General features: G+C 41.8%; 2 protein-coding genes across 2 annotated transcripts in view; one reads left to right on the top strand and one right to left on the bottom strand.

The window, feature by feature from the left end:
- kifap3a (kinesin-associated protein 3a) overlaps positions 1 to 5,437 on the bottom strand; it is a 30,890-nt gene extending 25,453 nt beyond the window's left edge. Inside the window, exons 1-7 of the mRNA XM_084011562.1 lie at positions 5,294 to 5,437; positions 3,616 to 3,747; positions 3,230 to 3,375; positions 3,062 to 3,120; positions 2,830 to 2,971; positions 1,360 to 1,459; positions 46 to 170 (exon numbers count right to left, since the gene is read on the bottom strand). Coding sequence (XP_083867688.1) covers positions 46 to 170; positions 1,360 to 1,459; positions 2,830 to 2,971; positions 3,062 to 3,120; positions 3,230 to 3,375; positions 3,616 to 3,747; positions 5,294 to 5,334 — 745 coding nt within the window. The 5' untranslated portion in view covers positions 5,335 to 5,437. The remainder of the gene's footprint in view (positions 1 to 45; positions 171 to 1,359; positions 1,460 to 2,829; positions 2,972 to 3,061; positions 3,121 to 3,229; positions 3,376 to 3,615; positions 3,748 to 5,293) is intronic.
- A 4,927-nt stretch (positions 5,438 to 10,364) lies between these two features.
- Positions 10,365 to 19,560, top strand: ntmt2 (N-terminal Xaa-Pro-Lys N-methyltransferase). Its single transcript, XM_084011052.1, has 4 exons — positions 10,365 to 10,701; positions 13,955 to 14,127; positions 16,794 to 17,046; positions 17,310 to 19,560. The coding sequence occupies exons 1-4, from the start codon at positions 10,503 to 10,505 to the stop codon at positions 17,564 to 17,566; spliced, it is 882 nt and encodes a 293-aa protein (XP_083867178.1). The 5' UTR covers positions 10,365 to 10,502; the 3' UTR covers positions 17,567 to 19,560.
- The last annotated feature ends 7,580 nt before the right edge of the window (positions 19,561 to 27,140 follow it).

Below are 27,140 nucleotides of genomic sequence, written 5' to 3'. Positions count from 1 at the left end.
TTAAGATGAAACTTTTGATTTTGGATGACTCTTAGAAAAGGATATATGCCTTCTTCTTCTTCAGCAGTTCATCTTGCCAGAGGTCGAACCTCTTCAGCTCATGCTCAATGATATTCATACACAGGGCCCCAATCTTGAAATGTGTGACCAGGCCATGGAACTGGGCGAAACTGCAGGAGAAAATAAAGAGGCAGACACAGAGCAAGAAACAGACTTCCATTAATCCGAGTGTATTTTCAAAACTGAATTTGGGATTCCAGCTGGGAGCTGTCATTAAAATGACCCAATCCATCACCCCTGAAGTAGTTTACAAAGTAAACTGTCAGAGTCAAAACATATTCAGTCAAACAGTATGTCCTGGTCCGACTTATAATCAGTCCAGGTTGAACTGTTTCACAATCCAAACAGCATAACATGGAGATGGACACGGGCCAAGAGTGACGATCAGTTTTCAGACGTACACGTCCTCTTGCTGCCTAAATCAGCTCTGACAGACATTTATGTATTATTCTAGCAAGGGCTAATTTTAGTGTTTCCTAACCCCCAGTTGGAGTGAAACTTCAGTACTGGGTACGCTGCCAAAAGGTGGATGACTACTGTAAGAACAGGGGAGAGCAGTGAAAGGAGAAGAGAGCAGAGTCAAGAGGGTCAGAGTTGTTACAACTGAAACGTAAAATCCTGCACACAAGGAGGCAACAATACCACACCCAATGTGTTAGGACCGCCCTAATCTGGTAAACTGTTTTATGCTCAAAGTACACATGTTTTTGTGTACTTTTGATTTGGGTCTATGAGCTCCTTTGTCCCAAAGAAGGGAAATCTTAATTATTATTATTATTTTTTAATTTATTTAACAATGCGAACAATGGCAACATGCATGCACAGCTACACTGACACTGACTGAAGCTTGGATTACAGAGGGACAGATAGACCACTATTTCTTTACATAACAAATTCTTGTTTTCCAACACATTCATGCTCTGATTTTTTCAACTCAGCAAGGGGAAATCCATGGGTTGGTCTCACAAAAGGGTGGAATGAAGTAAATCCACTCTCCAAATATGAGCATCCTTTTAAAATATATCCGTTTAGTCAGTGATAACCAATGAAAGACATTGATGTAATCCAAAACCAGAACAAGGACAAGCACACTGTTCTGTGCATCACCATTGGATGTATGCATACAGGCACATGGTGTTGAGTATGTACACCATGTACGCACGCGGATGGCCCTTGGGCACATGATGAAACGGAAACAAGGGCTCCAAAAACACCGGATTTAAAACCATGTAAATGAAGATGTTTGTCTCAAAGGGAGACAGTCGGATGCTTGTGGGCCCGTTTGAACTGCTGGCTTACCTGGAGAAGCAGTAGAAGATGTAGATGATGGTTGTTGCCAGGTCAATGCTCTGCTTCCAGTCCTCCCTCAGAACTCTAGCCAAGGCTCCAAGGGCCGTCTCTGACCACAGACACAAAACACACGTACAAACATGCACAAAAGGCATATAGAAACGGTCAGACAAAACTCCCGATGAGAAAGAAAAACTAAATGCAAAGCGTCTGTGTGTGGAATTCAATCAGTCAGACTGAGCAGTGCAGCTGGAGGTCAATTTAAAAGGAGCGTGGGGGAATGTGATGAGGTCGGAGGCTCCTGAGGCTTTTGAGCTATGGGTGCTTCTCAATGCAAAGACGTGCGTCCCAGGGTTCGTCTCCTCTTTCCACGCCGACCCCAGGCCTCTCGGTTCACACGAATACTCGGCTCTTATCAACATCGGACCGGTTGATGCAGTGTGGCAGACAAAGTGAGCTGACAACGCATTATGACAGATACAAATGAAGCCGTGCCATCTCACCACGGCTGCAGAGCATGATGGCTCCGTGCTGTTGTGGAAGAAACAGCCCGGTTGTCACGGAAGGGAGCTGAAGCCGAGCTGTTTTCTTTAAAAAGCGGAGCGGAGAAGGCGAGCTGATAAAAGACAATGGATCCTACACTCAATATTCTGATTATGAAAACTCCTTTTTATTCAAAATCCAGTTTTTGGCTTGAGCATTTGGAATATGGCTGGTGTTCGCACTTTTAAACTTGAACAATTTGATCCACTTCACCAGGAAAAAACATTCCGAAATTAAAACACTGAATAATTGAGCATGAAAACTCATCCTTGACCTTGATCCTCATCTTCGTCTGCAGATGGAGTTTGCTCAGTTGTCAGAGAGATAGTCATACAAAGTCATTGGAGGACCAGAAAAGGGTCAAGATGGCCATTTACATGCCAGGGGTTATCATCTTCCCTCTGTATAAAACCACCTGAACAAACTCCATCAGCTGAGGACCACCATGGGATTGAAGGCCCCCAAAAAGCTGCTACTTCAGGTTTCAGAGGTCAAATTCTACATTACCATCAGGTTAGAACCTAATCCTGGCAGGATAGGTGTGTAGCAAAATATATTTTATATTATTTATAACTACAGCCTGAGGGGACGGACACAGTCTGAAATCAGACAGCAGACCAGAGTTGTGATTATTTAACATTGGCTGCATCAGTGAACATGTTGTAGACCCAGACAGGCGAGGACATTTCTAATCACAAGAATCAATGAAAGAACTGTTTTGTTGTTGTTGTTGTTGCTGCTGTCTTCTTCTGTTTGTAAGTTCTTGTGTTTGTGAATGTCATGTATAAATTGGTGTATTGCACTATTTATTGTCACTTGTTTTGCAGCGTTTGTTTTCTTGTTGGGCATTTTAAACTGCCCTATAAATAAAAAGATAGAGAGATAATGGATGGATGGATGGATGGATGGATGGATGTATTTAACGGAGGAAGGTACCGTTCTGTATGAGCTCCTCCAGGTTGTCCGGGTTGCGAGCCAGTTGGAAGATGAGCTTGGCTCCTTTGATCTTCTCCTGGATGTCCTCATATAGCAACTCCACATACTCATCGATGCTGTTGATGCTCGCCTCCTCGTCCAGCTGTAGGAAATCAGATAGTTCCGTCTCAGGACTGGCTGATGTCCTCAGAGCTGCAAAAACACACATTATACTGTACTGTTCAGTTCTTACCTCCATTCCTGTGTTCGATGTGAAGTCTCGAGGGGACATGCGCTTCTTCTCTTCGTTGTCTGTGAAAGGTTATATTCAACAAATCAAAAAGGCCCCATGTGAGTTTTACTGTCTGAACACTGTTTTTTACTATGAACACATCAAAAGTCATGATGAACTCTTCAATACCATTCGACTGTTTGCGATTTTGCAAATAGAAGATCAGCTGCTCTACTTCGTGGAGTTTAGATGAGTGAATCAGCCGACATTCTTCCACGACCTTCCGGGCCAAAGAGGATGCATCTGTGTGGGCGTTCAGGCTTTTCAGACGAATACTGGGGGACAATCACATAGACATGTGAAAAAACTTTAGACAGAAACGCTGAGCACCTGGTTCTCAGATGCAAAACTAAATCATTATACAGAAACGGACAGTTTGTCACAGTATCATGATTTGTCTTAAAAAGGTTATTTTCTCACAGTGTTTCTTATCCTTCAAATGACCTTTACTAAGTTCAGTGAGACAGTAGCCTACATCCTGAATCCTGAATTAAGTGACTGTGTATAATTCTCACATTTTTTGACACTCTTTGCGTTCTCCAACCATAGGGATCCCCAGCTCTCCCAAGACAGTGGCCTCCACCTCATACTGAACCACAAGGGCTCTCTCAGTGGGGTGGACATCCAGAGTACATCCCTTCACTCTCCTGTGGGTCACACACACACAAAGCTGAGACATGTAAACCAACAGCGAATAGTGAGAAGCATTAAATGCTGTTGTTTGATTTACTTTATGTGTCTAATTGAGATACAACACTTTAGTTATACTGCTTATAATATTAAACTTTTGTTAGGATAGATTGTAAAATGTAACTTAACAATAACTAAAAATATCCTAATCAAATGCATTTATATTGCTAACAGGATTAGTGTAGCAGGAGGCCACGTATGTACAGGATTAAAGGGTGTTCAGAAATAATACTAGGAAAACAGATATATAATACATAATATAAAAATAAATATATGTCTCAGATGTAAATATATGCTGTGTGTGTTGGGGGGGATTTAGAAGAGTTTACCAGATTATGTCAGAATGTATTGGCATTTATTAGGATTAGGATATAAGGTAATGTAATGTCACTGTTTGTGTAAGACACTAAATCTGTCTGTCACTAATTGTATTTGAATTTACACAGCACTTTGTGTACCATTAGGATTTATGAAAAGCCAGAAGTACTCCAGAAATGTTCTCTTTTAGTGATTATATATTACGTCATTCTTTAATTTCATACATATGTATACATAGTGTTATTAGTTAGAATATACAACGTTTATTTTTTTAAAGTTGCTGGTGTAGTTCAGCAGCAGTGGAAACTGTTTTCAGCAGGAGAGTAAAGTCCAGCTAATTGAATAATCGTCGTCATTAGTTACCAAATCCTCAAATTGACGGTTCATTGATTTTTCTGGACGTGACATTAACGCAACAACCCAGACAGCTAGTATTATGCTAACGGGAGCTACTGTTAGCGCCTTTAACACCGGTCGTACTGACACAAAAACACATGATCGTGAATGTGTGTGACAGAGGAGTCGGTTGACGGTGCTGTCACTTATTTAAATGGCAGGTGTTGTGCCAGTGTAGGTATCCCCGACAGAAATTGTTTCCCCTGGCTGCGGGAGCTACTTCCTCTGTCTATTTTGAGGGGGGGATACAAATTCTGGCAGACAGGTAAACGTCTGAAATAATCTGTTTCCCCCCATAACTTTGTTTATAAGAGAAGAAACCTGCTCATAATCACAGAGGTTATAGAGTAGTATCTAAAGAACACACAAAATAAATAATTTGATCCTCAGACTTCATCTGTCTACTATAGTATATATAAACAAACAATCACAGTGGTCGTGATTTTGGATATTGACGTATATTTAGTTCGACAAATTCCATACCAGGACTTGAATTACAGCGTGTTATATGTCAAATCACATGAGGAAATGATTACCTTCATTTTGCCGTTCAGTACTAGTACAACGTTACGACATACAAAAGAATAAAATCATAACGCTGTTGCTCCGCCTTCAGGCTTCCGCCTGAATGAATGCGCGCTACCGCAGCCAGGGGAAACAATTTCTGTCGGGGATACCTACACTGGCACAACACCGGCTACGCTTTCAGTGAGCAGCCGAGCATCCTGCTGCTCCACCACAACGGTACACAAACACACCGAAACAAGCTGGCTACCGAGCAGCTGTTACCTTTTCAGATACCGAGGCTCTGCTGCTGGCAAACTGTCCATGTTAAATAAGAAAGAAAGCCAACATTGAATGCTCTTCTTCCCAAACGGTGCCAGCTGATGCTGATGAAAACAGGGCGGATATTTATGTCTGCTGCTTGTTGCCAGGGCGGCGACCCAGCCAGCTCCCAGCATGCACTGCAGCTAGCTAGCTGGCTAGCTAAGGCTAGCTAGCTCTGCTGCCACCTGTAGCCGCGGAGGACGAGACTACTGGAAACAAACCTGCAGGTCAGGGCGGACGAAATACTGCGTGGTAAGCATTTACTCAAGTGCTGTACTTCAGTACACAAAACTGCATACTGTTAATGATAATCTTTCTCAAATGATTTACTAAGTTTCTAAAAATAATGACATACTTCACTGACTCCTTACTCTCATTATTTTGAGAATAAGGGGCCCATATAAGGGGCAAACATCGATAATCCCCCATAAAACTAAATAAACGAGCCTGGTTTGAAAATGTGAGTTGTAGAAAGTACAGATTTTTATTTAATGTAGGGAGTAAAAGCAAAAATAAATAATCAGATACAGACACCTGAAAATTCTAGTGAAGTACAGTAACAGTATTTGCACTTCGTAACTTCCCACCTTGTATTACATTTCTTTTGTATACAAAACATGGAGTTATTTTTTTTAAATCTGTATTGTTAAACCTTTCTAACTAAAGTTAGCATTAACATTACCTAACAGTTTAAGTACACCTGAATCGATTATTGTTAATTGATTAATCAATTAATCAGTAGATAGAAACGTAATTTAAATCGACCAGTTCCTCAAATGTGAAGCTGCTTTGCCTTTTTAAACCTTGTTGAGGTTTGCCAAAACAAACCCAGGCCCATGGTAATAATGACAGCTATTTTCACTTTTTCTACAAACCAAACCAATCGATTAATGGAGAAAAATAATTAGCATATTAATCCATAATGAAAATAATCATTAGTTAATAGTTAAAAATAAGCCCCATCTCAACCAACTTCAGCAGTAAAATCCTTCTTCTGAGAAGCCTAATAATAGTAGTAAGAGTCACAAGGAATACTTTCTTACTTTTAATTCTTTATTTTCTGAATTATACTTACTCAAGTAACATTTTCAATGGAGGACTTTTTTTTTTAACTTAAATACAGGATCTGAATACTTCCTCCACCTCTGCTCTGACACTGAAATTCAGCAGCAGGGTTGTACCCTGGACTTGAGAGGTCATGACTCCTTTTTTGAAATGTGATTGAAATGCTCCCAATCTTAATCATTTCACTGCACGTGTCAATATGTTGACTGGCCGACTATTGTTATATTTTTTGTTTCCTTGCTTCAGTGTGGTGTTACAAATTGTTTTATACACTTGACATTTTTGCAGGTATTTGGTTTTAAACCTAAAGATTGGACAAATTGTAAAGTTGTTAAAATCATCCTATGGGGAACATGAATGTCAGAACTACAATTCATGGCAATCCATCCAACAGTTGCTGCGATATTTCACTCAAAATCACAAGTGAACCTTGTGTAATGTGTGTTGACCTTCCTAGTGAGTTAAAGTCAGGGGATTACTTGAAATCATTGGGACGCATCATCTGGGAACCATGAATGTATGAACAATATGTTGAGCCAGTCCATTTTGCAGATGTCAAGGTATTTCACTGTGAAAACTTCACTCCGTATAGTGCTACCTGCCAATGTTTAAAGCAATACTTAACACATTTATTTTACCAACAATCAAAGCTAGCAGTGTTCAAAACCAGACGTTTAAATTATTACACTGGCATTCTAAAATGCTTAACATGTAACTGATTAATATTTAAAAAATCTTCGGGCTGCATGTGCGGACATGATGGATGGTGTGGTTGCAGGCTGAGGTAAGAGAGGCCTCCAGGGTGAGATAAAGTTAGGTCACTCTGAACATGACCTGAAGTTAGGAAAAAAGGATCTGTGAACTTGGGAAATGTTTCACTGTGTATTAGGAAACCTGATACTGAACTTATTTTTGACTATTTTTACTTTGTGAACCTTCAAGTGTTCAGAATTCAGATTTCTTTCGTTACTGTGAAGCATTAACTACAATAAGTGATTCATATTCTCTGATATACTCTATTGTTATATGAATAGGTAATATTTTTTTGAGGAGGAGCAAAAATGTCCATCCTATCAACTATTTTTAAAGTCTATTATTGAGTCTTAACATTTTTGTTTGTTACTGTGAATAAAGATAGAATGAGGGAGATCCCTACACCAGATCCCTACACCAGATTCACGAGAAATAAGACTAAGATAAGATGATTATAGAAAATTCATAAAATAAGTGTATTTGTTCTATACTACAGATTTGTTTAGTTTTTAAATGAAATAACACTTGTTAGACTTCCCAACAGCATTGTAATCGGTACTGTAACATAGTAAATCTGCTCTCCACAAAGAATGTGCTCGTCTCAGTGACAGTGGATGTCACCACACTAAATTTAGTCTGGCTTGTGATGGATACAGTATATCAGAATGTTATTTGTGTTTGGGTCAAAAATATACCTTATTCTCTGTTGCTGGTGCCACAAGGACACATGGAGATCGGGTGTTCCTGTTTGACAGTATAATGTTTGCATGCAGTTTCTTTTAGACAAAAACAGACATCTGCAGCCATTGTGGTTCAGACACACATCTGCAAAGCTGTTCATTCATATGTGAAGCCAAGAATGGGAACCAAAAGAGCTACTTACACCCATGACATACTTTAAGTAAACGTGAGGTCAGATTTCTAGTGTCCACCTAAAGAGGTCAGTAGGAGTGACGCATTTAGCTGGTGAGGCTCACAAGCGTAGCGATGACTTAACGCCTCCACTGAAACTACACTGTAAAGAAAGCAAACGTAAAGTGTTTGGTAAAGTGAGAGTTCATTGTTACTGCGATGCTTAAAGGAAAACACCACCGCATTTCCATACTGAACTATGTTCTGCTCTGATGTTAGACGAGGTGATACATACCTCCCTCTCCTCTGTGCGTGCACTCAATGGCTCTTGCGCGCACTCCGCGCAGCGCTAATTTGCTAGCATGTAGCTTGTCCCAGTATATTCCTTAGGATCCAAAGGGGGGTGAAGTTAGAAACGACCAAGCACTTCCACGTTGTCCCTATTTAAATACGGTTACGTGAGTAGTTACACGACCCAAGTTTGGTTACACAAAATGAAACATGCCAATTTTTCTAAGCGGATAACAAGGATAACTATATAGTATGGCGGAATAACAACTGGAAGCACTTCGACGTCGGCGCAGTAATATCATCACTCCGCTCCCCCTCTTACTTCCGTCAATAGAACCTACGTGACCTGCACGCCGTCGCCCTACCTGTAGTAGTTTGTGCACAGTTGAGGAAGCATCAGGTTGTAGTAAGATAGTTTGTGAACAATCAAACATCATGGTTATAACGTGCATCGTACAGGGTTGTGAAAACAAGCAGAAGGTATATAGTCCCGTCATGTTTTGAGTGATGATATTACTGCGCCGACGTCGAAGTGCTTCCAGTTGTTATTCCGCCATACTATATAGTTATCCTTGTTATCCGCTTAGAAAAATTGGCATGTTTCATTTTGTGTAACCAAACTTGGGTCGTGTAACTACTCACGTAACCGTATTTAAATAGGGACAACGTGGAAGTGCTTGGTCGCTTCTAACTTCACCCCCCTTTGGATCCTAAGGACAAGCTACATGCTAGCAAATTAGCGCTGCGCGGAGTGCGCGCAAGAGCCATTGAGTGCACGCACAGAGGAGAGGGAGGTATGTATCACCTCGTCTAAGATCAGAGCAGAACATAGTTCAGTATGGAAATGCGGTGGTGTTTTCCTTTAAACGAAATCCACAGTACCATGAAGTAGCACAATATATTTTTTTTACTCTCGTGTTGCATTTTAGAGCGGGCGAAGCATCCTCTTTCTGAAGGATGAAGACGAAACTAAACTCAACAAAATGACTTGAACACCAAATTACTCAAGACTTGACTTGGAATGAGTTAATATCCTCCTAGAGCCAAGAATATGAACATATGTGTTGAAAGTACGACAATAAGAAAATAAAAGCCTGCCATACATCGACTCTTCATTTTCCTGAGACTCTGAATCAACCCGACAGCATACAATCACATAGTCCAAACAATGGGAACAGTGTGTTTGATGTACGTCACATTATCACGTTCAGATGTAGTAAAGACTCGGCAGCATGCACATGCAAAACATTCAGCTCAAGAGTTCCAAATGATGCAGTCGTGTCAAAGGAATAGCCGCGCAACTCATACTTAGTACATTTTATATTTTATTTTTATATTTAGCCTGTTTAAAAATATTATTGGAGCACAAGGAATCGAAACATGAAGTTTAGGATTTGGACGTCTTCTGGACTCGTTGGATTTAAATTGAGACTCGACATTGGACTTGAAAAACAAAAGTTTGCTCAAGCCTCAGCACAGCTCTCACCATTTTGAAGGTAGGTTGGTCTTTGGTTCGATTAGGGTGCATTATCCGTGTGATACATTCTTTGTTTTGCTCTTGGGGGCTTGATATCAACCCTAACCATTATCCAAATGACTGGAAGAGTCTTTGAATTCGGGAAATAACTAAGCAGCTCAGTCATTTTTTATTTTCGTCATGACTTGTGTAACATAATGGCTTTTTTCTATATTTTTAATATACATTGGGGAAAGTCACATGTGCGCTAAGAGAATGAGATGCCATGGTGCCTAAATAGTCCTCTTTGTTCGCTGGCGTCAGTGCAAAACAGGAGCCATGTAAACAAACATGAGAAGACGTTGCTAATTTTAGGAGCACATTTTATGGCAGCAAGGCCTTGAAGTCAGACATATGGACTCTCTTGTGGTACCGGAGGTTGCAGCCTGAAATTCAGTCACCTCTGTTCGTCCTGAGACATCAGACCCCCCCACCCACTCCTCCAAAGTCAGTGTCGGGTGATCTGTAAATCTGGCATGGCACCGAGAGCACCGCCCCGTGAAAAAGATCTCTGCCGATCACTTGAACGCTGACAGAGACGTGTTGAACACTCAGCTAGACAGATATAGCAGCAGCTGGAGTAACGGTGTTCCCAACAGGCACCGTAACACACTGACGCTTACTCTCCTCACCGCTCAGTCAAACACGCTGCAGATAACAGCGCCGCTCTGCGAGGTGCACTATACGGCCAAAATGGAGATTTCACTTGAAGATGAAATTGAAGACTCATCCCCCAACTTTGAGTACAAGGGTGCTCACCAGGCGTTCAGGGATCGCTGGAAGGAGACGGATGACTCCATGTGTCGCCACAGCATGTCCTTCCACCTGCACCACTCGCTGAGGAGCGAGTTCTTCGCCAGCTACCTGTACCTGCTGGAGAAGACTCCTGTGGGTAAGAAGAACACCCACATAAAGATCCAACCCCACACCAGCTTCACACTCAAGAGGTCAAGATTCACAACCTTTACTTGACCCTTGAAACATGCCGGAGGTTATGCATGTAAATCAGTTTACATTTGTTATTCCAAAGTATACCATATTCAGTCAAAATGATTTATTTCAAATGGAAACTTTTCATTTGTTCCCATTCATGAAAAAACGTATAACTTATGACTTATGTAGGTTTTAAATGTCAAAATAAATTCAGTTAAAGTCACATATTCATTGCATGGTAATGCATTTGAGTGCACATTGATTGGAAACCTGCATTACCCATAATAATGCCACAATGACTGAGAAAAATCAAAGCAGACCTGATGTGCACTGTGGTCACCTGTCTAAATTAGATACTTATTGTAGTGCAATAAATGGAAATGAACGTCTACCTGGTGTATTTTAGAAATGTGTTAGCCGTTATGTAAATTGTTAAGTTTGAATACTAAATAGGATTAAAGACACAAAAACGTGAGCTTTGGGGTTTTCCGCAACAGAAAGTCTCAGCCAAATATGACTTGACCTGCTACAAATCAAATATCATCTTACTTTATAATACATTTAAAAGTATTTTTAAATACCACATATTTGTTTTGTAGACACTCACATCAAAAGCTGTGATGGATTATATGATGCTTCACCTCTTGTAGGGTTTATCTTATTTTTTTTTTTACAGAATAATGTTCAAAAGAGTGTCTTTAAAATGTAAATGTATAAATAAATGTCAATGCACTTGGGATTAGTCCCAAGGGGATACAGGTAGCCTGATGCCTGGTTTCTGCAAAGACATGATGGAAACCTGGCAACCTCACTGTGATGACAATACTTCGAGGAGCTGCACCGTCTCAGCACCAACTGCTGTTTGACAAAACATATTCCATCATGTAACTCCTTCTGAACCACAAATCTATGTGTTTACAGGTTAATTAAAAGAAAGGCAACATGTTAATTACTGAGCTTTACAGGCGAGCAGTTTCCCTCTGCTTCTAATCTTGATGCTAAGCTAGATGCTATGCTAACTACGTCATGACTCCAGCTTCATACTTACCAAACAGACATGTGTTGGATATTGTTCTACTCATTGATTAAAAGTGTTATTTTTATATATATATATATATATATATATATATATATATAAATATATATATATATATATATAAGTATATATGTTAGATGTGGTGCTGATTTAATTTCATTGAATTGCCAAATTCTTCCGGAACTTCCTGTTTCTCTGTTCTTACTGGATGATGCACCATAAAAGCAACAGGAGAAATCATATATTGTGACATATGATGGTGAAATGAAGGATTAGAACATACTACTATAAAGTTTGTAATTGACAGAAAAGCTGAACACAAAACGCTGTAGTTCAACTAGACTGACAAGTGACGGAGCACAAAGAGACACAGATCCCTCAGAACAAACTGAAAGCTCAGCATCAAAATGTGTACAAATTTAAACAGAAACAGCTTCTTGTTTCAGTGTCAAATGCACAATCATGCAGAAAGCTGCAGAAACAGGAGATCTTGACCTGTTGGCCATTCAGGCTTAAAGACACCTTATTTTCTTACCACTAACTTGATACAAAGGCATGTCAAGCATGACAGCACTAACTCATGTCAGTCAGTGCTATACATGACAGTCATAGAGCAGCGGTCAGATTATTTACCAACAGCCGTGACAGCTTGAGATGGACTGACCGAAATATTTATTTTGTCTTTTTACGTCATATTGCAGAAAACCTAAAAAACAACACTGTACACTGGTTTGAGGTGCATCACAGGAGTTTAATTTAGGCCTAACATATCAGAAATAAACACTAATCTTCAGCCCCTGTATCATTTAATCAGACGTCTCTTTCTGTTACATTGAAGGTCAACTTTTAATGAGTTGGTCCACTTTGAAGGTGCGAGATATCAGTACATGGTGGCGCTGGATTGACACTTCCTTGGCAGAAGTGCATGTAATCCTGCTGTCTTCTTGGTCTTGCTCGATGTTTCTATAATTACCCTTCTTCTGAAAGCCTTCCTGAAGTGTCACATGACATGTAACTGCCAGCTTAAGACACTCCAGTCACCAGGACAAAACATCTCGTAACCAAGTGGGCCCTTGCCAGAAAAGTCCTGGGGTGAATTGTCTCTTTTACACCGTGTTTTTAACGTGACCTCCACCTGCTGAACCATTCAGTCCCTTTCTTGGCTCCCTGCCTCGTCCTGATGTTTCTGGCACAGGGAAGGGAGTCCAGCTGGAAATAAATCCCCCCTCTTAATGTTTCACCGTGGTGTCATGAATTCTGCCACTGGAGGTCCTCGACAAGCGGACAGATATTCCCCCATCACCCCCCCTCCCACCTCCCACCCACTCTACTCCGGGAACGTGTGTCACCTAAGCCTTCGGAAATGTTGCGTTCATTCTGCAGGATTTATTTCAGCCCAGCAGAACTGAGGCAGTGAAGGTTTGGGATAGTTTAAGAAGCCAGTTGTTAAGTTTCTAAATGTAACAGTATGTGACATCAAATTATACATGTTGTCATGCAACACATAGTTGGACACACAAACACACACCAGGATTAAAAACCGTTGGTCCTGGCTGCAGAAGGCTCCTTTCAGGATCACAGTTTCACAGAAATATTAACTTTCTGGTAACCCCCAAGGCTTGTGAATGCACAACAGCGGAGATGAATCAACCAGCTTCTTATTTTGTATCATGTAACAGCTGAGCAGAGTGTAAGCAGCATGCCCTTATTTATAGTCTTCTGGTAATCAAATTATCATTCTACATTTCCTTGGAGATGTGAACAGTGTTCCTTTCCATACAGAGCTAGTGTCACGAAGGATGTTGGATATTTCCATGATTATTACGATATTTCGTAATGATCCTTCATCATTTTTTTCCTTTTTGATGGTGACGTTGGTTGGTCTGTGACTGGTCTGCTTCAGCATGTTCTCCAGAGGATGAATCGTTGTGTTTTTTTGGCCTGACGGAAGTGAGTCGACCTCTATCCCACTGCTCATCTCTGCTGCAAGCTTCCGTACACATCAGCTTCTAAATCATAACACATCAGAATCGACGACCAAACTGTCAGCAGCCCAGTTGTATTGTAGGCAATGTTGGAATAAGAATGCGTGGAATAAAAAGGACTAATGACTCTGACACACCCTTAAGATCTTGTTAAAGCTGTTCTCTTAATGTCTGTCCATGTGTCCCAACAGTGAAGCTGTTTCCAGTCACCTGCGAGTACATTAATGGAGAGAAACAGTTTTACTACAGAGCCCAGCAGTTCTATGAGGACGTCCCAGCCTCGGAAGAGGGCATGCTGGGAGATTTTCTGGAGATATGCAACGTTGATCTGGAGGGTTCCCGGCAGTTTCTGAAGAGGTTTGTGGTGAGTTGCGGGTCAGACGAAAGGCTCAATCAGAACTGGTGACTGATACATTTGAGAAGCTGCTTCTCCATCATTAACACACTTTGGTGGCTTCTGGCTACTCTCCACTAGTATATCTAGTATATCGATTTACACCGGAGTAGCTATGCCTGAATGTACATGTCAGATTCTATTTTGGATGAGGAATTCATCTTCCTGGCTGCAAGAATCCCACCATGTTTTTATTTGGAAGGCGGCCTCGGTGCAGTTTCTAATAGTAGCTCAGAGTTGATCATTAACACCCGTATAGATCAAGCTGAACCAACAGCTGTTAATCAGCGTGTACTATGGTCAGTTTTTACCAGCACTAATTTGTTCACAGTGGTTTATCAGTTCAGTAATATGTGTATAATTGACCTAAAGGGAGGCATTTTAAAGGAGAAGTGTTACATTTTGGGAAATGAGATTATATAAGACTGATAAGTATGTAGCCAGCAGCCGTCAGCTAACTTAGCTTAGCATAAAGCCTGGAAACAGGAGGAAACAGCTAGCCTGGCTCTGTCCAAAGGGGAGAAAATGTGCATTCCAGCATCTCAGCTAACTAGTTAAAGTGTTATGTCTTGTTTGTTTAATTTGAACAAGAAAATGTGTGAACATAACAATTTTTATGAGGTGTTATGTAGCCTACTGGACTATATTTTGGTCCAAACCAGTATCTTCCTGGAGTCTTTGCTGGTTGCTGAACATCTGGTAACCGGCACATAACCCTCCTGTAAAACAAACAAATTGTTGTTTCGATTTGTGTTTGGATTAAAGCAAAAGATCTAACGTGTTAATAAGTGTGCTTTAGAGGTGCTGGAAGGTAGATGTTGTTACCTTTGGACACAGCCAGACTAGCTGGGAATACACTAATTTTAGCTCTTTTACAGTCGCATGTCTCAACATTTTTGTATGAGTGCACACGTGCATCACTGTGTGTTCATATGAGCGTATGTCACAGTGGCTAGAGGGTTTTTTTTTAGATGCTGGGAGAGCCCGAGTGCTAATTCAGTTGAATGGGTTTGGCCCAGAGACGGGGCTATTTAGAGGATCAGTTTTACAGGAGCTCTAATTATAAAGTGCTAAGATTGGATGCTTTAAGTGGGTACTTTTCCACCAGTGCTAATGTCAACACAACAAGCCCTGATTTAACATAGCTCACCGCTACTGGTTAATACAATACAATATAATACGATCCAATGAAAATGTTAAATGCTTCTGTCTGTCATGAGCGGTTACAGGGTGTGCTTTATTCCATTGTTTGTACGTCCTATGAGCTATCATTGCAAACACAACACGGCACAACAGTGGATTATTGTCATGAATCAGTTTATAACATGTCAGAACACAGAAACATGACTGATCACAGTCATAAAACAGCAAGTTCTAACATTTGACTATCCAGAAAATGTTTGCTTCATACATGATGTTCTGATGAGGTCATCGATTAATCAACCAAGAAAATCATACACTGTATATAAGAGGTGGGCGTAGACGTCCTGACGTCTCCCATTGGTTTGTGGACTTCAGTTTAGAAGCTTTGAGTTTGGCATTTTGTTCCGTTGCCATCTTGAATTTTTTTGCAACCAGTGAAGGAAGTGACCATATTTGGACTGCAGTGGAACGATGGGTTGCAGAGCGACACCTTTAGTAGCAACTTTTCTGGATCTGGATCCATCTGGATTCTGGTGTGAAGCTGTTAACAAAGCTAGCTTCATAATTCGAAGTGTTAAAGTCTTTTCTATGATTTAAAAAATATATTTTTTATATATAATTAATATAGAAAATATGAAGAAAGTATATATTACATAATTATCAGCTACACTTGTGATTGTGAACAAGATTCACAAGTGTTCAAAAGGAGTTCACAGCACTTAGACATGTGTGGTGCACGTCTCCTCAGAATGATGAACTGCATTTAGTGCTCCTAAAGAGTTGCTTTCTTTGTTTGTGTGGATTTAATGTCCGGAAATTCACATTTAACTCCACACATAAATACAAAAACCCTGAATCAAAAATGTCCAAAAGATTCTCTCTATTCCACTACAAATAGTGCTCCTCCCCCGGCTGTGAACAGTTCCTGTATAAACCTGACGTCTCCATTAAAAACAAGATGGGGAAGGAAAGATTAAGAACACATCCAGATTAAACTGAGCTACATATGCACGGAGCAATATGGCAGTAATTCACCACAACCAGGAAGCCTCCTGTTACAAGCACAGAGCTCCTCGGGGCCCCATCTTTCATATAATCACACACTGGGGCCCCTGATAGGGAGGGGTTGGAGTGAGGTCAGAATACCAAATGAAAAGGAAGAAAAACCAGCATGATTCAAGTGAGGTGACTTTCTGTTCCCTCGTGGTAAAGTTCATAGTTTCGTTGCCCTGAGAAGCTGAGGTCAACTTGCTTGTGCTGTCGGTGCTTTTGAGGCCCGACATCTGGCAACACAGAAAATTAAGTATAGATCTCTGACTTATAGATATGGTAATATCATGCAGCAAGGAAACCGACATTTAAATGTACATCTTGTTTTCTGTGAAACAGAAATCGAGCTCTTATTTCTTATGGCCGCCTTAAGAACGATCTTCAGATGAGGAATTTATCCTCCTGATAAACCTCTAAATAAGTTGTTTCATTTACACCAACAGGGTCCCGGTAAGGCCGGCACACACTGTGCCCTGGACTGTGGCTCCGGGATCGGCCGTGTGAGCAAAGGCGTCCTCCTTCCTGTGTTTGAGAAAATGGAGATGGCGGACATGATGGAGCACTTCCTGCTCCACGCACACGAGGAGTACCTTGGCGATGATGCCGACCGCATCGAAACATACTACTGCTACAATCTGCAAGAGTTCACGCCTCCAAAAAACAAGTACGACGTCATCTGGATGCAGTGGGTGGCATGTAAGTATGAGACGGGTCACAGTATATAGTCTCTCTGTTACTTGCTACTTAAAGGACGTATTGAAAACATTTCTATTTAAACGAATAATTAAAAAAAATACATCCACAGAGATTAAAAAGTGCAGATTCAAAGTATCACTTGTCGAGAAAAAAAACATTTTGATTGTGAATGAATCCTTTAAAAACATTTTGTCGGTCCGTTATTCATGTTTTGTTTACCTCTGTGTAGATGTGTGATATGTGATACCCATCTTTCTCTCCAGGCCACCTAACAGACAAAGACCTGTTGAACTTCCTGATTCGCTGTAAGAAGAGTCTGCGTCCAAACGGCGTCATCATAATGAAGGACAATATGGCGCGGCAGGGCTGCAAGCTGGATCCCATCGACAGCAGCATCAGCCGCCACCTGGACATCATGAAGTGCATCATTGGCAAGGCTGGCCTGGAGGTCCTGGCTGTGGAGAGGCAGGAAGGCTTCCCTGAGATCATCATGCCGGTCTGGATGATCGCGATGCAATAACAGAAGTGACATTCTTACTCTTAAAAGAAAGTTGTTGTTCCAAGAGGAAATTCGAACCTAAAGCTGAATTCACATGTTATTCCTCTTTTGTCTAGATCTAGTCTGTCAAGTCTAGATTACGCATCAGGTCTCTAAAAAACTACAACACAGTGAGAAATCTTCACAATGTCATCAGGAGATAAATCCTGAAACGGCGGTGTGGACGCCATGATGGCACCTGGGGTGATTTTATGGAGTTATTTTTTCTGCTCAGCCCAGAAATGAAATAAAGCTTTTCAAGGTCATTTACCTTCTCCAGAAGCACTATGTGCATCCACAAAGCCAGACTGTAATTCATTGTCAGCCGACCACCTCCCGGGTTTGTATCTCCATGACATCAAGGATCGACCCTCGGCTCTCTGGAGTGTAACTGTGGGAGAAGCTTGTTCCCGTCTGCAAGGTGGTTTCTCCTCTGAGTGAATGATTTGTTTCAGTTTTTGATGAAATCGTCATCTAAGATTTCTTTAAATAACACAAAACTAAGATCTGATCTGATCTGTATCTGGAACCTTATCTGGATAATAACACGCAATCACAGGCCTTTATATTTACACTTTGCACTAATATGCGTTCTTGTTATCTTGATCCTGATCACACTGTGGTCGGATCTTAATCTGAAAGTTAGACAGGAGCAGCTGGACCTGTCAGCAAACGTGTAATCCCAGGTCATAGGTAGGCAGGCAGGCAGGGGACTCATAGGTGATCATGACCTCAGTCAGGGTCACAAGATAGATGACATCCAAGACATCCGTAGGCTACATACGAGTAGCCTTGCTAACCCGGCTAATGTTACTGAACCGTTTCAGACCGCACAGCAGGTAACTATGGATTCTCCCTCAGAATGTAAAGGATCACCTTCCAGGTGTTGCGTGTGCGTTTCATGTGTTCCACCTGCAAAACTCACTCTGACCTGAGAGAGCACGATCACTCTCCACTGGAAATAATAACCTGCTCTGTGCAATGTTGAACTTTAACCTGTAATAATCAGGGCCAGTGGAGAAGCTTAATAGAATCAGTGTTGGTCACCCCCCTTGGTCATGTGACAGGTCGCAGACACTTGAAGGTTGAAGCAACGCTGCTTTATGGATGTTTGTGCTTCCAGCAGCATATGTACTCACACGGCCTGCTTTTATAGGCTCTGGGAAATGTTTGCCTTCTTGGATTAATTATTGATAATAGAGTAATAATTAACGTTGTTTGCAGAGTTTAGTGTGGTCAAGTCTGCCTATGGGATTAATGCTTTTCTGGACCGCATACATGGCCGTATCCATACATGGCTCAGGAAGCGCTCCTCTGTAGTTTTTTAACAGGCAGCTTGAGCAGGAGGAGGGTGAGTCAGGTGACCTTGCTACTTGTTGGGTGTTCAGCCTAATCCCGCCGTTCTATGGTGTGATTGGCGAGTTCTGGCTGGATTATCTGGTTTCCTATGCTGGACGAGTTTAAACTGTATATAAACATAGACAAGTCTTTGTTGTTAAATTTCACTCATGTAGAGGCTGACTAGTTCTTTTATGCTACTGGCTACAGAAAATGAGCCTGACGAAGTTGTCACTCACTCCATAGCAATATGTTTTCCTGTATGAATGTGTGAACAGACGGAAAAATAATGCTACTAAAGCATTTAGTTTACGGAATCTGCATTAACCTCTTATCTTCCAGATACAGATCAAATGTTAAAAGCAGGTGGTGATGAAGTCTTAATTATTAGGTCACCTTCCAGTCCAGCATGTAGTAGAAATACTGTTCATTCAGTCCACTTAGGACAGGTTGGCCAGGTGTACATATTCAATTTGTGTTTACCTAAAGATGTGTTTTATACCTTTGCTTGTAATATTGCAAATTACTAGATATGTACTTTTTATATTGATTTCTTTCCTGCATTTATTTGTGTCACGCTTAAATTTAGACTAAGTTGTTTTACGTGCTTGAATTCCACTCAATGCATTTCAGTGCATCTTACTGCACTGTCATCTCGTTTATCTCGTTTGTTTGCTTAAATTCAGCGAAAGACATTCAGCTGCATTGTTCTTCAAGAATAAATACGGTAAATTGGGAAAGCATATGGATGTGGTTCTATGATTTTTGAATGCCCTTTTCATATGTAATGTTTTTCATCTCATGCTCCAAACAACGGCTAATAGGATTAGTGATGGGTAATCACCGCTGGCTATTATAATCACGTCTGGAACATAAATGCTGACCGATTTCCCCTGAATATCCCTCCAGTCCGGCCGACCACACCCCTGACAGTGACCGCGCTGCAATCTTCCACAGCGAGCTGAAAACACACCAGATAATTGAGATCCTCTCAGAACGTTGGTAATTCTCCTAAGTATTATTACTGTGTTTTTTTCAGACTAACAGTAGAAGCAGCACATTGTTTTGGACTAATGACTTTCAGCTGGGCCCCTGAGGCGGATGGGGGGGCTTGATTATTTCCTGGTTTTGACAGACAGTGCCGGCTTTCATATCTGCCCTGGCTTCATTTCAAGCCTGTCAGATTCTGTCTGCATAAAACACATCCAGGAGTCGCCTCAAATATTCAGCGTTTGCGTGCGTAAGAGCTCTACGGTAGTGGTGTGGAGTTGTTCCTCCCTCAGCTTTTTATGAAAGGATAGTTTGTCAATGACTGGCACTGAGAGTACAAAATCATCAAAGTGTTGAAGGCGCAATGGCGTGAGATTATCTCCACGGCATGTTCCTCTCGTCAGAATGACTCTTTTGAGATGTGAGTAGACCAAACACATTTTCCACATCCCGTATGAATTAAAGATCAAAATGCCCCAAAGTTTAACTTTTAGGTATTTTTTTTTTTCTCTCCCGCAGCAAATAGCAGCCAAATGTGCTGTCACCTTTTCAGGAGTGGTTAGCGCCGCTGACAGTCAAGGCTATCATTTCTAATACTTCTCAATGTCCTCTGCAGCCGCTCGGCAGCAGTTTGAATATATTAGCTGGAGTAACACTAATTTGTCCAGTCATGTCAGCAGAGCAGGGCTTTGGGCTCGTTTCCAGACAGAGTAGATGTCGGCTCACAGAGACAGCAGGGAGACAGAGACCGCAGAGCCATGTAGTGACCGACACTAGTGTGATGGCAAAGACATGTAAAACACTGCTTTCACAAAATGATCAACATACGTGTTTATGGGGGTTGGAATCCCCATCTTTCATGAGCTGTGTTCGCCAACGTCATTGTTGACTCATCACATTAAGATGGGTAGAACGTGGTGGTTTATGCTGTGTCTCGAGGCAGAACAAGGACTACAGATGATTGGTAACTCCAAAGGTAGCATGAAAAGAATATAAAGACATTATGTTGGGTGGCCCTGAGAGCTCAGCAACTTAAGCTTAAGAAAACACATGTTATTGAAACATCTATGGAAACAAATACATAAAAATTCCTGCTTTTGGTTGCATATTATCACTTTGCAGCGGTTGTAAATGTAATGTTATCAGATTGGTAAAGATGTTTCCTCTTTTTTCCCCGCTGTTCCATCTTATCTGCACGTGTTTTCTTAAATCGCAGTGCACTGAGCTATCTGGGCCACCGTACTCCCGTCACTGGGGACGTGTCGGCATTCAGCGCTACATGGGATCTGCTGTGATGCCGAGAGGTTTACTCCCAGTGTGTTCCATTAGAAAGTCCCCTTAATAAAGTAATTATGAGTTAACTCTTTAACCGACTGCATCTGTTGTGAGGTGTGTGGGATAAATGGGTAATCCACGTCATTATGTAATGTGTGTAGTGAGATTCATACCTACTGGAAGAACATGTTTTCTAAAAACCCATTTAAATGCAGCAATGGCCACATACACAAACATACAACTGTCACTTCACTAAATCATTGAGGAGAATCGTGTGTTCCTATATTCATATCGTCAGATCTACAGCCCTGTACAACATAGTAACTGTGCTGTAGTTCAGAAACATGGCCAAGGAGGTACCACCTCCCAAGGTGGTGGTTTATGGGTATTTTGCACCTGCGCTATGCACCCAACCATTTTTTTAATGAACCATTCCTCTCGTGCCAGCCTCTTGGAACACAACATTTCTTATTGTGGCTTGTAATAAACACTGCCGCCTAGAGGGGGTGCTAAAAGTGCTTTAGCCTTTGAGTCGGTCCTCTTGGGTGCACAGAGGGATGGTCGCTCTGTAGCTTCCACCCTCACGTGAAGATAGTAAACACCCCCAGGAAGTAGCAGAGGGTCCATTTTCCCAAACAGAGCCATCGGCTCAGACGGCCTGAAGCTTTCATCCTGAACACACTGAGTCTTTGTGGAGTAGAGGAGAGAAACGTCAGTGGGACGGTTTCATCAGGGAGACAGGGAGAGGAGTCCCTGGGAGAATCCACACCAGGATTGTGCTTTCATCTCCAGTTCTCATAGTAAATCATGTCACTAAAAAAAAGAAATAGACCTGATGAAGTTTGAGCTGCTTTTTCTTTGGCTGCCCACACACTCTCCCAGCATGTCGTCAAGGGTCTGAGGGTTTTTTTTTTTTTTTTTGCCTCACTCAGCTCTTCTCAGCTCAGAGGCCAGGGATTAGTTACACAGACTTTTTATTGGCCCAGCCCCTGAACATGTAATATTTTATGCAGCATTGTGGGTTTGGAGCGATCAGGTGCTGATGACTTTAACGGTTTAATCTGTGAGCCAAACAAAGGGTGACAAATGACGACAGCCATACAGTAGGCCCCAACTTCAGCTTAATACACCCAAAGATTTCTAAAACTGTGTTCACTGGAAACGAAACTGTGCAATAATTTCTCTTCACAAAAATGACCTTCCTGCCCAGCAGCATGACGGAAAGCATTGCTCACAACAACAACAAAAAAAGAAGGAATTTATCCCCATCTGGAGCTGGAGTGTGTGTGTGTGTGTGTGTGTGTGTGTGTGTGTGTGTGTGTGTGTGTGTGTGTGTGTGTGTGTGTGTGTGTGTTTGTGTGTGTGTGATTCATCCTGACTTTGATTAAGCAATGCAGATCAAGTATGTTTTTGGCTATATGTGCAGAGCCAGATGCAACACAATTGTGAAGACTAACATTTTGGCAGTGTGTGTGTGTGTGTGTGTGTGTGTGTGTGTGTGTGTGTGTGTGTGTGTGTGTGTGTGTGTGTGTTCCATGAGTGAATTTTCTGTGTGTCTTCCAAATATATTACAGAATACACAAACAACAATCAATTGTTTGGAACGTGCTTCTGTTTTTTGCAAATACAAATTTGACATTTGTTATGTATTTATAAATAGAATACAAGAACAGTTTCCTTCCTCTTCTTGTTCACTTTTTACATTGTTCTTTCTTTTTGCCATACCCCCAGAATTTTCTTCTCTCCTTCTTCAAATAATACTAAATAAAAAATTGGAGATTTGGGGGAAGTTTTCACTGAACTGGCAAAGTGAATTCCACAAGGACCAAAAGCATGCAGACACTTCTGTCTATATGTTGTTTTACTATTGGGCTCCTTGTATCCAATGAATGTCTTCTTAATGATGCAGCGCAGGTTTAAGATTTAGGACAAATAATACATTGATTAAGGTATGGTATTAGTTACATTTCAGACAACTCTCGTATGAAATGTTAAGAACATAGAGACTCTGAGCTCATCTCGCCCTGCAGATGTGATGAGGCTACATGAGATATCGGGGGGCTGAGAGAGCGGGCAGCACCGACACTGATGTGGGCCAGAGGGAGAGATGGGAAATAATAGACCGCCAAATTGGACGGGTGTGTTGGGTATAGAGAGTAAGGTCATCTGGACCATGTAGCCGTACGGCTCCGGCTGACAGCCTGAACTAGCTTGCAGGGGTAAAAAATTATACATGTTGAAAATGAATTCTTAATAGTTCTAATTGATTTGAATCATTCTAATTAATACTAAGAAAAGGATTTGGGGGGAAATATCAGAATACTACTCTTTCTTTTCAGGTGATGGGTGTCCCCATCTGTGATTGACAGCAGCTAGGCTAACAGACTCAGGGCCCTATCTTGCATCCGGCGCAAGTGACTTAGTCACTGGCGCATGTGTCGTTGCTAGTTTACAACTGGCGCAGAGCGTTCTTTTGCCACCAGCGCCACTCGCCGCTAAATTAGGGAATGATCTTGCGCCCCAAGGGGCGGTTCGGCGGAAGGAGGAGGCGTGTTCTGGCGCAAACGGTATTTTGACGTTTCTAAAAACCATTGCGCTACTGGCCAGGAAATACCTGGTTTAAAGTCAGTGGCGCTGAGGGCGCCGCGCGGCTCCCTCAGCTGCCCCGTGCGCGCTGGTCAGTGGCGCTGAGAGCGCCGCGCGGCTCCCTCAGCTGCCCCGTGCGCGCTGGTCCCGAGGCCAGGGTCTTCTTCCTGAGAAGCTACGTGACATTGTTTTGATTTATTTTATGGCTGTGTTACATTTAATAAATGTCAAAAATGATTAAAAAGATTTTCACGACATCTCTATTTATGTGAACTTTATTTATGTACCTTGGGGTTGGACAGCTGGTGCATCGGGTTGGGTGCCGACCTCTAAGCCCCCAAAACCCTCAACACTTTCAGCGGTCAGTGTTGACGCAGCGATATCCTCTGCTGGCGTGAGGTCCTGGTAACTGCCAGATCCTCCTCCAGTCTTTTGACGCGCTTTCAAGTTGGCCGCAAGCTTGGCCTTTCCTCTTCTCCTGACGTCGTTGTATCGCTTACGGCAATGGAGAGATGTCCTATTTTGTCCAGCTGCTGAGACAATTACGGCGATTTCCTCCCAAGCCGCTTTCACTGAAGCAATTTTGGGTGGGTTTCTCCCATCCCCATATAAAACCAACTCACGTTCTTTGACTGCTCTGACAAGCACATCCGTATCTTCTTTGGTGAACCTATCATTGCGTGTGCCTGGCAAACCCGCCATCATAATAGCAATCCGCCATGGAACATGCGCCGATCGTTCTTAAAGGGGATGCGAGAAAACGCTCTGATTGGTTCATTGCACGTTACGCCCAAACCACACCTACGGGTAATTAGGCTGCTTCAGACCAACCCTTTTGACACTTGCGCCGCGGCGGAAGTGTCATTTATCCGCCTGTAAAATAGCGATAGCGCCGTAGAACCGCCCACAAAGCTACTTGCGCAATGCGCTTTCCCACTTCCGTTTCAGACCGTTAAAATAGGGCCCTCAGTGTCAGACCGTAGGGATCAAGAGAGGAGGGAAAAAGAGACAAAGGAAACAAACTTGTGCTGTAGCATGTATATCATGGGCAGACAACAAGTTCTTCGGGCCACCCCAGTATCTAACTGGGCCAACGTGACATTTGCAGGTACGTTTACATGTTGTTTAATGCAGCCAATTAGCTAACTAGCCTTCACGTTTGCAATGCACTGCCTGGCGGTGAATTCAAGGTGCAGGCCAGACGTGTGTTGTAGCTGCAGTCCGGTCAGTTAGGCCGTCTGCTGTCTGAGTATAGACAATGCTGACGTTAGAGGGGTTGACATGCGGGCTGCAAGAGAGTAATGTGAAGGAGGGCGGGACTTAAAGGTGCAGCTGGCTAGCTAACTAATTCCTGGATGCTTTCACGCTACAGAAAATGAACCAAAGTTGACACTCATTTGGGTGATCTCCTTTTCATTTAGCGGCTGGCTAGTTAGCTGGCTAGTTAGCTGGCTAGTTAGCTGGCTAGTTAGCTGGCTAGTTAGCTGGCTTGCACGCTAATTCTTCTCCTTTGAGTTTATAGAAAACAATTCATAGGTGCATTTCTGCCACCTACTGGAACGGAGTGTGGAGCAGTAGTTTGGCAGGGGAAAAATGAAATTCTCCATTATTTCTGTTACCTTTAAGTAATTCATAAATAGATTGTATACTTGCCATGATGTCATACCAAACAGATTACCCAACGTAATATGTTTCCATCAATAATTCCTCATATTATTTCTTATATTTGACAGTATCTGGTTAATAAAGTGTGTGCATAGTCCAGTAGGGTGCTTGCCTATTGCACACAAATAGAGTAGAGTAAAAGAAAGAAAGAAAGAAATTGGATCAATTAATGTTATGATAAGCTTTCATTTGCAAAAAAAACTTTGATTTAATAACAGACTGAATGTCACGATAAGAAACAGATGCCAGAATGGCCTCTGAGGCCCTAACAGGGGAGTAACCTGCAGTGGTGTAACCTGAGAAATGCTGCTCTATAAGGATATAAGACGAAGTATTTCAATTTGAAACCAATGGTTTGAAACACACTTCCTGTTAAGTGGACAGGGTCATGTCATGTTTCCCCCATCCCTATCATCGGGCCGTATGGAAGGAGGAAAGCTAAATGTTTTTGTATAATGTATATTTGCTTTTATTTACACAGCCATATTTAGCATGATGAAAACTATTTAACTAACATCACTTCCCAGATCTGGCAAGAGTGTGTTGCTGAGACTTAGAAAGGAACAAAGTAGATTTTCTTTGGAATGTGTGCTTAAAGAAAAAAGCCATGTTATTTTCCTAAAGCAGTGGGGTAGTGGTAGTGGCAAAACTCATACGACAGGAAACTGACTCTCGGTGGGCCGTTTCCTTTCTGAACTGTGTCTGGAGCAGAGGCGTAACCTGAAGTAGGTCTTGCAGGCCTCAGGTTGATACTATTGTATGTTACTGCATAAAAGCAAACTTTTATTGAATGGATTATATTAAGGTCTCCCACGTAGATGGGTATCAGAATGGGATTGCTGCAAATTAATGTAAAATTAGGGGGTGTTATCATGAAATTAATAGGTTTAAATGTCCCCTTTTGGCCAGTGAAAGGACAACACAGGACATGTGATGTACAGAGCAGATATGTATGCTGTAGTTTACTTCAGTTGGACCTTAAGTTTAGAGGAAGATGGAAGAAGAAGTTGCCTGTCCTGGTGCCCTGACGTCAACCCCATCCAATGTAGTCGGAATGAACTGGAACCTGTTTACAGACATTGTTCATTCCATAACCTAAACCAAATGGTTATTATGATGACAATCTCCCCTTTACTCTACAAAGTACTTATTGGAACCCAAACCATAAACTTTTCCGAAACCAAACCTCAATCATTGCGTTGTCACTTCATAAAACCGATTCATTTTCTAGCAGTGATTTGTAATGGCTCTGGAAGGCACATACGTCATGTCGCTAATAGGGGCGTTGGATGTTGTTCTGGAGGATGTGGACAAACAACATTTTTAATTTTGAAGATTTGTTGTCCCAAAACCTGGTGGAAAGCCTGAAACCACCTGTTAAAGCAGCACATTAATACGCATGCAATCACATGTTGAACTATTACATAAGTGGAATGTATGTGTCCATATACCTCTGGCCAAGTGGCATGTTCTCCTGTAAACAAATACGCAGCATATCACAGTTGGAAACAAACAAATGGCATCCGTGTGTGTGTGTGTGTGTGTGTGTGTGTGTGTGTGGTAAGTGAAAGTGTGTACATTAATTCAGTGTAATTTGGAACAACAAACACCTCATTTCATTCCTGTGACTGAGGTTTCTAGAGCAGACCCACCCAATTAGATTTACCCACAATTCATTCCGCCGCCACCCCCGTCCCCCACT

The sequence above is a fragment of the Eutrigla gurnardus genome (assembly GCF_963514095.1).
Source record: "Eutrigla gurnardus genome assembly, chromosome: 6".
Classification (NCBI taxonomy): domain Eukaryota; kingdom Metazoa; phylum Chordata; class Actinopteri; order Perciformes; family Triglidae; genus Eutrigla; species Eutrigla gurnardus.
This window is presented reverse-complemented; position numbering and strand designations above follow the sequence as displayed.

Coding starts and splice junctions, on each gene's coding strand:
- ntmt2 (XM_084011052.1), top strand. CDS start 10,503: ATGGAGATTTCACTTGAAGATGAAATTGAAGACTCATCCCCCAACTTT. Junction 10,702..13,954: donor GCTGGAGAAGACTCCTGTGG/GTAAGAAGAACA, acceptor GTGTCCCAACAG/TGAAGCTGTTTCCAGTCACC. Junction 17,047..17,309: donor CTGGATGCAGTGGGTGGCAT/GTAAGTATGAGA, acceptor CTTTCTCTCCAG/GCCACCTAACAGACAAAGAC.